Source organism: Perca flavescens, chromosome 9 (assembly GCF_004354835.1).
Source record: "Perca flavescens isolate YP-PL-M2 chromosome 9, PFLA_1.0, whole genome shotgun sequence".
Lineage (NCBI taxonomy): Eukaryota > Metazoa > Chordata > Actinopteri > Perciformes > Percidae > Perca > Perca flavescens.
In genome coordinates, this window is record NC_041339.1 from 18,364,389 (window position 1) to 18,377,246 (window position 12,858).

General features: G+C 40.1%; 1 protein-coding gene across 1 annotated transcript in view; it reads left to right on the forward strand.

Annotated features, from left to right (window-relative positions):
* cep350 (centrosomal protein 350) overlaps positions 1 to 9,114 on the forward strand; it is a 35,837-nt gene extending 26,723 nt beyond the window's left edge. Inside the window, exons 27-37 of the mRNA XM_028587078.1 lie at positions 1,228 to 1,472; positions 1,587 to 1,786; positions 2,151 to 2,301; positions 2,850 to 3,010; positions 3,171 to 3,304; positions 3,402 to 3,463; positions 3,568 to 5,498; positions 6,020 to 6,511; positions 7,131 to 7,277; positions 7,557 to 7,679; positions 8,518 to 9,114. Coding sequence (XP_028442879.1) covers positions 1,228 to 1,472; positions 1,587 to 1,786; positions 2,151 to 2,301; positions 2,850 to 3,010; positions 3,171 to 3,304; positions 3,402 to 3,463; positions 3,568 to 5,498; positions 6,020 to 6,511; positions 7,131 to 7,277; positions 7,557 to 7,679; positions 8,518 to 8,688 — 3,817 coding nt within the window. The 3' untranslated portion in view covers positions 8,689 to 9,114. The remainder of the gene's footprint in view (positions 1 to 1,227; positions 1,473 to 1,586; positions 1,787 to 2,150; positions 2,302 to 2,849; positions 3,011 to 3,170; positions 3,305 to 3,401; positions 3,464 to 3,567; positions 5,499 to 6,019; positions 6,512 to 7,130; positions 7,278 to 7,556; positions 7,680 to 8,517) is intronic.
* The last annotated feature ends 3,744 nt before the right edge of the window (positions 9,115 to 12,858 follow it).

The window sequence follows — 12,858 nt, forward strand, 5'->3', positions numbered from 1 at the left end:
GATTTCACGGATTTTTGTTGCGTTAAATGTGTAACTCTTTCCCTCTTTCTTTCTTTTTTTTTTCTCTTACCTCTTGGAATGAATGTTGCAGTGCATTTATCTTCAATGTCCTTCATATTGTGGCTGCTGGCTGGTCAGCTCCAGCCCAGTCGTTGATACAAAATGTTTTAAGATTAAACCACAATATGACATGGAAGTAAAGGAGGTTTGCAGAGAACAGACCAGAGATATCTATCTATCTATCTATTTATCTCTTTAATGATCCCAGTAAATCTTAACTAGCCCTCTTTATTAGGTAACTGTTGCATAGAATTGGATAATAAGTACAGATGGCCATTGGCTGTAATGGAGTTTGGAAAGGCACTAAAAGAACCCCCCCAGTCTGGTTCTTCAGTATCTGGCCTGTCATCAGTATACATTAAGTCAAGCGAAAGGCCTCTAAATTAGATCAAGGCTAAATAATACTGCACTGTAATGGCACCCATAGCTGTGGGGTACCACATTACACAACAGCTATACCTGACTGCACTTGACTGATAGGCATCTACAGATATATGAATGTGTAAGTGACTTAGCGAAAGTTGGATTTTAGAATTACAAATTCTGTTGGCTTTACAAGACAAAAAAAGCTGTTGTGTTTAAGTCTCGTTATCCCCATTTTTCTACTGAAGAGACGCATTCATACAGATGTAACTGCCTATGTTTAGATTTTTTTTCTTTTTCGTGTAACTGTTAGAGGTGTGTGTGTGACTGCAACCATGCAGCGTTCAGTCTGATGCATGAATCTTGACATCTTCACTGTTATTTTCCTGCTCTCCTTTTCTCCTGAGTGACACGTCATTACTTTGTGCTTGTTTATTTATTGGGTGCTTGTACACTTCTTTATTTGGATGATTATTCCAGGGAAAGAAATAAGTAAAGCATGTATTCGGTGTGTATGTGTGTGTTTTGACAGAGGTTTGAGGTGAGTTTGAAGTGATAACTGGATGTCCAGGTGATTTGGGTCTGCTTGTTACTGCGATGTCATGTTTAACATTCTTTATGCTAAATGCCTTTGTCAAACTTCTCTTCTCTCCCCCTTCACTGCCACCTTACCTTATCCCTCACCACCCATCGTCTCTTCCCTAATTTCTCCATTTCCTCACCTTTCTTCTCAACATCATCTCTTCCTCGACTCCTTTCTCCCCATTCTTTTTTTCCCTTCATTCTTAACATCCCCTTACCCAGGTTTCTGACAAAGCGGGAGCAGCAGCTTATGCAAAGGCGTCACCATGCCGAGGAGCTGCTGCAGTGGAAACAGCGTCTGGACCAGGAGGAGGCAGAGGTCCGTAGGATGGAAAAGGAGGCCCTGGCTGTTTGGGACAGACAAACACCTCGGAACACGGCAGAGGGTCAGGAAAAGGAGCTCCCCGACATTAGCCCCAGCCCCAGTCACCATCGAAGCTCAGAGCCCAGAACTGACAGTGAGAAAGGTGAAGCAACAGGACCCTACCTGTGCTTTGCCAGGTTTAAAGTCAAACTCAGGTCAAAATGTATCTGGACTTACAAAAAATTATCTCATGTTTATCTGTTTCACATGTTTTCAGACTATGTGAGTGAAGGCGACTGTTCCTCAACGACACCTGAGTCCAGTATACACACAGAGGGACTGGGGTCCCAGCAACCCGGAAGCCCATCTTCAGTACAACCTGCGTCAATCCCTGAAACACCTTTGGCCTCTGTGCAGAGCAGCCCTGCAAATTACACCCAGGACTTCACTTCAGCTTCCCGGTCGCCTAGCAAACAAGTAGGCATAAGTGTGGTTTTCTTTCCTTTTTAGTATTTATTTATTTATTAGTCCCATCTCTTTGATGATAGCTGAATTAATTTTGAGTCTAAATATATCTACTCAAAAACTGACCTCAAGTGTCTGAGAAAGTGAAGTATGCTACAGTGACCAGGCTTCAGTCAACTTCATCCCATAGAATTAAGTTTAGATTCTATTGAAAATATAACGTTTTATGTTGCGTGAGGGACGTGCAATTTGTTAGTTTATCGCGCATGTAAAATATTAATCCAGGCATGCCTCTATTAGTCCATCCGACTGTGTTGTTATATCCTGAAGTAATATTCCTTTCTCTTTCTCTTCCGCTCCTCCTCCTTCTGTTTAGTCTCTCCAGTCTCCACTTAAAGGCAGCCACAGCTCTACTGCCTCTCCTTCAGATAGAAGCAGTAAAACCAAGATGCAGCTTTGCTCCTCTTCCCGGACCGCCAAACATGCCCACACTCAGCCAACTGAATCCCCCGTGCCCATGCAGACTGGTGAGTTCCCCAATAATTCAACATCCATACACTGAATGTGTAATATTTTTGGGGGGATTATAATAGTTCCTGGTAGTTCTCAGAGAATATAGAAGGGGCAAAGAGGAGAGATTGGACGTTATGCAGCTATATTGCTGGCGCTGTGTAGTCAGGCATAATGTGATGCTGCCAGGAATACATTATGCAAGCACTTCCCTGATACCTAACCTGCTTAGCTGTGTGAAAAGAGGAGAGAACACATTGCATTGGACTTAGTTACTGCACAAGCAAAGACAGCTTTTCTGGCCCAGTATTGTAGCTAAATGTGTTGCATTCATTTTCAGGCTACTATTTTAACCTTTAATCTTTGTAATTGGGTCATTGGGTACAAGCCAATGCAGCATGCACAAAAATGAACCTAACACATTCTTAGTAAAGAAAATGTACACTAATCTCCAAAGAATTGGGTTTAAGATCGAGTGGGCACGAAGTTGGATTACCCTCTGCTAATCAGAGATCTGGCACTGGTTTCACATTCTAACTGATTTATCATCAAAATTTGCCTTCAGAACCCATTTCAGACCAGAGTGACATAGAGAGCCGTATCAAGGCCCTGAAAGAAGAACTCAGAAAACGAAAGTTGATGGCCTACCAGCTGAAGAAAGAGCAGAAGAAGAGGAACAAGGAGCGCCTGAAGGCACAGGAGGCCAGCCTACTGAAGCAACTGGAGGTAAATGTGTGCAAGTGTGCCTGGGGGCTTTTAGATGGTTGTTTGAATGTTCAAATGTCAAAACGTGGATGATTATGTTTTTGTTAATGTGTGTGTTTATCCATGCACTGTGTAAGCAGATTTCTCCATAATAACTGTTATTCTTCCGTTTTCCTTTCAGAGCTATAACAACTTCATCGAGAAAACTAAGGCAGAACTGAACAAGGAGCCAGACTCAACACCTGATACGCAATCCCAGGTCAAAGATTCCACTTCAATCGCAGAGCAGTCCAGTATTAAACCACTTTCTCACAGGTACCAGATACAGCTGTAAACATGACAACATATCTTATACTGTAATATAAGTTAGAAAATATTGGTGTTCAATTGAAAGCAAATCCTTCTTTCTCAGGTCAGAAACCAGTAAAATCTCTGAATCTGAAAGGACGCCAAATGATGCTTCATTAGTTTGCAGTGAGTTGTTCACTCATCATAACTAATACATACAACTTTTTAAAAAAGTGTTTTGATGATCATTGATGTTCCAATAATAATGTGACCCTTTCCTATTATGACAGATGCCCTTCCTCAACCTGATCTTAGTAGATCCACCTCAGTGCCTGAAGAATTGTCTGATATAGACGACGCACCAACAGTCACAACATCCCCAGTATATGACAGCCCAGAGTGTCCGCCCTCAGGACCGAGGAGCAGCCTGGCCAGAGGGGGTCTTTTAAGACCTTCCTCTAAGGAAGCCCATGCACAGATAGTTAAGTCTGGGGATGAGAACATTGTGTCTTATCAAAGATCTGACCTTCAGGAAGAGCTGGAGGTGGAAGTAAGCTCCACATTTGAGGATCAACATTCTGAACGTCTTCTCAAACTAGACAAAGAAGACAGACTTGAATCCCAAGAGAAGCTGTCTGCATCTAACCATGTTTCTTCTTCCATGAGTGAAGAACATCGATATTCACCATCTGTTAGCCTAGAACAAGATACAGAAATAAAGAAAAGGGAAATATCTGAAGCTGAGGAAGCTGAAAAATCTAATCTTATTTCCTCTAGTAAGTCACATTCAGTTGCAATGGACCTCAAAACGTCACCTCCTTTAAGCTATAGCTCTGCGTCCAGTGAGCATTCCTGCTTTCCTGACTTGATGGCCTTCTCTTCAAAGAAGGGGGTGCCAATAAAGGATGTTGAGATCTCTTCTCCCATAGCAGATGGTTATCATGAGGACTTTGAGTCTTCAGCAGATTCTTCCCCCAGGGAGGAGCGTCCTAGTTCCAAGCCTACCTCTCAAATCTCAGTTGCCCCTACCGAGATCAAGGGTTTGAAAAAGGACTCCCCTAGCAGAGCCACACCGTATGACAGCCAGGATGAAGAGGTAGACGAGGAAATATCTGAAGAACTGAGTCACCATTCAGGGACTAGTGGAGTTAGCTGCCAATCTGGGAGACTGCTTGATCTTCGTAACCACACAGAAGACTCCAAACATGACAGCAAGGATATTGTTCATTCCAGCCACTCACCACCAATCTCTCCTTTGCATACCCCTCTCTCTCCTGTTATAGATGAAATGCCAAGTTTTAACATCGGAGATCGGGTTCTCGTTGGTAGTGTTCAGCCTGGCACTCTGAGATTTAAAGGTCCAACAAGCTTTGCTAATGGTTTCTGGGCTGGTGTGGAGTTGGATAAGTCTGAGGGGAGCAACAACGGCACTTATGATGGGGTAGTATACTTCAAGTGTGATGAGAGCCACGGTATCTTTGCTCCTCCAGACAAGATCACACACCTGCCAGACAAGTTTGAGATCTACACAGACACCACGGAGGATGAGGACTCATTCTGTGATGGTCTGTCCGATAAAGATGGGGAAAAATGTAAAACAGATGAGAACAAATCCCAAAAGCAAGGAAATCTGAAGAGTGAAAATGATCAAACTTCCAATAAGGTCTGTGAGTCTGGAGATAAAAAGGTAACAGAAGAGTCTGTTCACAAGATTGGATCCCACTTCAATTTACAGCATCACAACGAATCTAAGCATCCCATTTCTAATGGCAACACTAGGGACATAATGTTGGATTTCGAAGATTCACCAACCACCCTCCTCATCTCCGACATGGACAAGATTGAACAGGGGAAGCAGAGTCGGAAGGAGATTACTGCCCTTGTTGAGAGAGAAGAGGTAGACTCACACCAGTTTAGTCCTGCTGATCTTTCCACTGATATCAGGGATGATAAGGGAGAACCGAAGGACAGAGACTTAATGGACACATTTGCAGACAAGCTCCTCAACAACTTTGTAAAAGACACTTTGACACAGTTTGCTGAAATTAAAAAGGCTAAAGAGCAGAAGATAGAAGCTGCCAACCAGATGAATGGATACCTGTTTAGTGAAAATGTTGAACAAGAAGAATGGTTGTCTTCAGTGCAACAAAAAGATGGTCTACCCTTCTTCCTACCTGCGGAAAAAGAGGAGCTGTCTTCTCCAGAGCTGTGTAACCGACCGGTGAGTGTATATTTCTGATTCTTTAGTAACCTGTTAATACAAACATTAAAAAAATTAATTCATCATAATATTTTAACTAATAAAATAATATTCTCTTTCTATGTATTTTCTGATTAATATAAGACACATGAATCAAAATGTCACAGTCAGTGAGCAAAAACCTCACTGACAACATGTAAAAGTGCTGTGGAAACGGCAACAATGACTCTCCAAAGTTACTGACAAACAGTACTTGTTGATTTGACCTGGTGAACCCTTGTTTTCGGTATGTGCTCAGCCAAAGTCCACCTTTATGTTGACAGACATTATTGAATTTGGTGCTCTTTGCTGAAAACCATTTGTGTCTGAATGATCACTAAGAAAGAAAAACCTTTTAAGACTAGATCAAAAGTGTAAAACCATGCTTTATAATGGGACTTGTTATGTCATGGTGCACTTAATATTCATATTTATGGAAGGTTCTAATCTTTAACTGGAAGTGAGCATGAAATTGACTTTTTCTTGTATTTCTTTCACAACAGGAGAGTCCGGTGTTGGGGGCCAGCGGTCAGGAGGAGCTCGCCAAACGACTAGCAGAGCTGGAACTTAGCCGTGAACTGCTAGATGAGCTGGGTCAAGATCAGGACTGGTTTGATGAGGACTTTGGCCTTAGCTCCCGTAGAGAACAGCAGAGACTCAAACAGAGAGAGGAAGAGGAGGAGGCGAGGCTGGGGAGGTCTGGCTTATCATCAGGTGGGGAACAGCAGGTTAAGACTCCACCTAGACCGGAGCTACCTCTCCCCCTGCCTCCAAAACTACCCGAGCAGCCTGCCATGGTGGTGCCCCACTCATCCACAGAGGTTGAGAAGATGGTCCATGCTGCCACTAAGGAGATCTGGGAGAGCTGTTGTCTGGGGAAGGAGGGAGCACTGATCCTTGCACAACTGCCAAACCCCAAACCTTCACAAGAGTATCTGGGTATAGAGGCCATGAGCCAGGACCAGGAGGCCCTCTGCGTCCGCAGCTACCGAAAGGTGAAAAGAAGAACTTTTCAAGTAGTTTCAAATATAACAACAAAAAAACATACAGATAGCCCACTGAAAAAAAAAAATGCAATGCATGTGTATAATACCACAATCTGTAAGAGAAGTAAGATGAACATCCTTCTTCACGACTTCCTTTTCATTCCCCACTCATCATACAAGTTAAAATTAGCACACAACTGTCTTCAGTAACACTAAGCCAACAGCAGCTGGATTTGCAGTTTAATCTCAAAGACAGCACTTACTCTGAGTGAGTTCAGTGAGGTAACAAGCCAGATAAAATTCTATTATTCAGCAGATTCCTCTTTGATTAGCATCTTGATGTTTTCAAGACTACTTTTGCTTTTTTAGTTGCCTTTGTCTTACAACTACAATATCTCCCTTTGCCACTGAGAAAGATATTCCCTCAGTGGGTCAGAAGCTATGCTTTGAATGCAAATACTCAAGCTGTTGAGCAGTAAATATTTCTGACATTTTGACATACTATCTCTCTTATCTTCACCTAGAATAGGGTTACTCAACCTGAGAAACTACTGCAGTTTTAAGATCAGCTTTAGTTAATGTTGCATATTTACGCACTCGTATCTCATTACTGTCTTTCACTCCCCAGGCTGTGTATGACCTGACGTGGGAGATGCTTCAGGAGATCTATGCTGAGGACCCTAACGCAGATCAGCCTCAGTGGGTCAAACCGCGTCGAGTCAAGTCCTCCTTTTTCCACAGAGTCAAGACACCAGGAGACCTCACCAAAATCCAGGTACAGTACTGAAGTGCAACCACCACCAAAAGAAAGACACTACTGTACATTTGTGTCTGAAACGTTGTAATTGCCTTAAAGGCAGCTAGATTACTCAGAGTATAGTTGGTTTGTTTCTTATCTTCCCACTTTACAATTTGGCTTTGTTCATTTACAACACATTTTATAAAGTGCAGTAATAAAGTCCTTTTACAGTTTTACAAATTCAGTGCATGCCTTTTACACATCTGATTACATTGTATTTATTGTTATATGTTATGTTTTTACATTGTGTCCCAGGAATTCATCTCAGCAGAAGTACTGAAACTGTACGGTCTGACAAAAGATCATAGCCAGAAGACTGACTGGCAGAAGATGCTGAAATTTGGAAAAAAGAAGCGAGACAGAGTCGATCACATTCTGGTAGGTCTCAAAATTAAACGTTTGCTTTTCTTGTACATATGATTTGAAAGGGCAGCCAGGATTTTTCTATCACCAGGACAGAACACTTAATACACAGACGGCATTTGTAACCCACTTGTTCAAGCAATACAAGATCACTATCATGTATTGCTTGTATAGTTTTTACAAGTTAAATACAAACAAATGTCATTTTTTCTTTCGGAATCAGCCGTCACTTTGTGAGTAGAGAATCCACTCTGCAGTGTAGGTCAGACACTTCACTGATAAACCAGAAAACTGTACAGTAACACAGTTGGCTTTATGGTCAGAGAAAGTTTTTGTATCTTAAGCTTGAGTCCATCGCACGTTCACTCTCTTGTCTATGAGTCTCTCTCTCTCTCTCTCTCTCTCTCTCTCTCTCTCTCTCTCTCTCTCTCTCTCTCTCTCTCTCTCTCTCTCTGTTACTGTTGTTGAAAACAGCTGAAGGGACTTTCTCAGAGAAGGCCTTTTGTTTATTTAATATAGGCTATTTGTTTTAAATATTATTTTAGGATATTTTATTTTAAGGAAACCCTGTCTTTGCATTTTATTTTGATCACAGACTGAGATATACAGAGATAGGACTTTTGGTTCATATCGCCCAACACCTTTTAGTGTGGCCCTCACAAGGATGTTACAAACATTTCAATGGCCCTTGATAGGAAAAAGGTTCCCCACCCCTGCTTTAATACTTTGTCAGTTTACCGTATGTAGAAGTTTATCTGGCTAAAATAACTGTAGACATTTTTTCAGTTTACTCACTGCAGTACAATGTTAGTCACTGTGCTTCAGTAGTTGACACTGTTTGTTTGTCCGTCAGGTTCAGGAACTCCATGAGGAGGAAGCCCAGTGGGTCAACTACGATGAGGACGAGCTGTTTGTCAAGATGCAGCTGGCAGACAGCATCTTTGATGCTTTGCTGAAGGACACTGCAAATGTGCTGACGCTAATCTATGATAAGAGGGCCAAAAGAGAAAGCGCCCTCTCCTGACAGCTTTTCTGCTTAGATTTTTAAACTACAACTTCTAGCTCAATCCCAGTCTTTCCCCACCCCCGTAAACTACAGCCGACCAGCGGATGTGCCAACAGCAACCCTCAGATGCCTTCAGTCCCAGCATTACCTCTCAGCTAAACAACTCCTATTATTTCCGTGACATTAATTTGCTGGATTTTGCATCAGCTAGTGGTTATATAATTTGTTCTAAACATAAAACGCCTCCTTGAGCAATCCAGCCTTTTTAAACCTTAACACCACCGAGTCTCAGATCTCACCTCCCGGTCTGGTCCTTTTTGTAAATACCAGTTGGAGAATGTGTAGATGTTTTGATAGGATGGATTGTGCATTAATGCTGCTAAATTGATCGATCCATAGCGGACTGTGATATAAAATCCACCTGGAACTAAAATAGGTTGTTATATTTTGTATTGAATCTTAAAGTAAATATATATATATATATATATATATATATATATATATATATATATATATATATATATATGGATTAAAAAATTGTAAAAGAAGACCGTAGTAGCAGAAGACTATACAGTGTGTTGGTTTGGTAATCCAGTTCATTGAAATTAAACAATGACTATGAGGTTAAACTTTTAGCTGTAATTTGAGGGGTTTTACATCCATACTGGGTGATTAGTGATCATCCACCCTTAGTTAATAGGTCTTTAAGCCTGCCTTAAATTTTAAAACTGGCAGAAGTCTTTGACCCACAAACATTGCAACTATCCTCACTTCTTGCTTGTTTCTGAGACTTTTTGCCTGAAGTCTGGTCAATAGCAAGTACAACACATGCTAAATCTGTCAGGTGACCGACTCAGCCAGTCACTGTTTGGCCCTAAAAAATCCTTGTTTGCTTTGTCCTCATGCATTGGCTTTAAATTGGGGTAATATGTATGCAAAAAAAAAAAAAAAAGGTGCTAGATGCTAGTCAGCACTTTAACTTTATAATCATTGTTGAATTTTAAATCCAATGTGCTGGTGGAGCGATAAAACAATAGAAATTTGTCACCGATTTAAATATTGTCAGGCTGTGCTGTATTGGAGCATCGCTGAGATCAGATATTGTATGAAACATTTTGTCTCCATAATTATATTATTTATTGCGTGAAAATGGTTGATTACAGGAGTAAGGAACATTTTGAATTGTAAATGATCTTGTCAACATATATAGAGAACAGATTTTTACATCTAATGAAATTGTAAAAAAAAAAGCACAAACAGAAATGGGAATGTGAACACAGCAATATATTATGTAGGAGGTTGAAAGAATACTATTAAACCAGAAAAAGAACATGGGGGAGAAAACTGTTTTAATATTTAAACGTTGTAGTATATATGATTAATTTAAAGTGTTCTGTATGACTTTTATTGTGGCCACAACTGTGCAGCTGGTTAACACAATCACTGTGTCCCACTTTCGTACTACATACTGTATACACTGTTTATTAATGTTAATAGTTTGAAAACATCTCATACAACCAGCTAACAAAATGCTTGTAAACACACACACACACACACACACACACACACACACACACACACACACACACACACCAACCACAGAATGAGTATATAGCATGCAAGTGGGATGCAAAAGACTGGCAGTAGGCCTGACTTGATATATTTTGAATCCCATCATAGGACAGAACCTAAATGCTGGATTTGAGCCTTACTTATCCTACAGTCCATTTACCGTCTATGACCTGAGAGACAACACCTGTGGTTGTTTGGTTTTTTCATAAGTTGTCCTGGTAAAGGTTGCCAGCTGAACATTTGCCCAAAAAACATCAGAATCGTGTAGCAGCATGATTATATGCTTCTCTTGCTGTTGTGAATAATTTGGATTCACAGCAATCGGCAAGTTCAAACCAGCCGTCAGAATGTAGCCTGTGGCTGTAGTGAGACAACAGTGGGTAGTCTTCTTAACATGCAGTTTAAGTGCCTCTTTAAGTTAAGTTGTAGATTTATAACAAACTTTGTTCATGTCTCAACATCCTTTGGACCTATTTTCTTTGAATGTCTCTTTCCACGGTTTTCTAAATGATCCTTAAACGGCTGCTCTTCCTTCTAACCAGTTTGGCCAATACTTCATTTTCTGCCTTATCAATCTTTCTGTATTGAAGCATAATTGAGGAAGGGTTTTTTTTAAACCTCATTTTTCAGATGTTTCTCATTTGCCTGAGGAAATGTGTCCTATGAGGTAACAGAATCGCTGACTCACTCTAAATGTTACCTGCTTGTCTACATCACCCCACCATCTGTGCATATAGACACAGTTGAGTCATTTTATTAATGAACTGTATCAGGAACTAGATTGTTGACACAAACGCACACAGTGCGAGTCATAGAGCTGATGAGACTGAGCACGTAGGACTGTATCCAAGGGCTTATTTTAGCCTTCACTGTCTGTGCTGCTTTGATCCAAGAAACTGTACAAACTCATAGCATGTGTGACCGCTTCTTAATCTTCACTGACTGGATCTAAAGTGACCTTAAACGGAGTCTTTTTTTTTTTTTTTCCTACTGTAAATGTTTTAAAGATGCTAAGTGTACATTCAAACTGTAAATTATATAATGTAGAAAAAGACCAAAAACATTTGACACCAACCTCTCCATGCTGTATGACTTGTATGTCTGGTCTATAGGCATATGTAACTGTAATGTTGACATGATAAGTACTTTAGAAAGACTTTCTGCAAGGCTGTATTACAAACCCTCTAGGATTGTCCTCTTGAATTGATTGTGTGTGGGAGGAAGTCAAGTTCCCTTCTGTAACTATGCAGTACTTGGTCTTATGCATTGCTTTATAGGTATGGACCAAACAGCTTAGACTTTTTCTGTAGTCTGTAGATAAACTAAATCAACAAGAAGCTGTTTGGTTCAGGGCAGAATTGCTTTCTATCTGCTGGTCTGAGGTCCGTTTTCTTCACAGGGAGATAAAGCAAATTCACCTTTAATAGAGTTTGATCTGATTAACTGAATTATAAAGGTAGACATTTGATTATCAAATGAATCTAGTCAGACTAGATTTCCCATTTCATCTTTTGAAATGTTTAAGAATATTTATAATGTGTTGTGAGTGCGCCAAGTGCACTGGAGACTTGTACAATTCTTTTATGGGTGTAAATATACTGTCTATCCTATCTGACCCACGGTTACTGTAACCTGAACGATTGTTGTAACATAAACACTGTTTACTTTGCAAATATATGCAAATATATATATTTGTTAACATTAAATGACCTTTGAAATTGTAAATAAAGCTTTCATTGTTTCTAAAGGAACACGGAGTTGGATTGTGTTCTGGTTTAGTTTAGAGTTTGCTGGAGTTACCACACAGTGTTGTTGCAGCACTGACAGCAGGCCAAGGAATTGTCCAAATAGTGAAATTATTTTGCTGGTTTCCTCAATACTGCAAATCCATGATAAAACTTTCAAAATGCAGGAAAATTGAAAACTGTTACTCCTACTAACTGTTACTACAGGGCTGCAGCATATATTGAGGGCACCACTGTCATATCCACTGTTAGCATTTATGGGAATGTGGGAGTTACATGTCACCAAAAGGGGTTCCATTCTATGATTATTAATAACTATTTCACATGTTTGGATTTTTAAGGCTGATATTAAGTCTAAAAATCTTCAAAGTGTGAAGACGACAACAAAAACTACTAGTATCCTACATAATGTGTGGAGAGAACAGAAAAGGCCATTATAAAGTTGAATAAATACATTTATGGAGTTTTGTAATTTTTGTTTTGTTTTAATTTAATTAGCTTCTTTTTCATTTACAAGTCACTATTCAATGATGTACTGAGTGTAAAGGAATATACCTGTAATGTATATGGCCAAAAATAGTGGTGGTGATTTTACTAACTGTCTAGGTAAAGAGGACCCAAAAGCTTTTGTTTTGACACACAAATAAAAAAAACTCAATGTCCACTTACCAGCCTTTATCTCAGATTTCAACCTCATCTCATGGCGTTCCTCATCGGACCCCCCCCACCCCCAAGAAAAAGTAAGTTTGAAGTTTTTTTAAAGGTATTTTTTATTTATTTATTTATTTTGAAGGTCAAGTATGGCCCTTTACGCTCAACTAATAGTTTTTTTCTTTAAAACAATGTAAGTCTTAATAATACTAATAGGAAT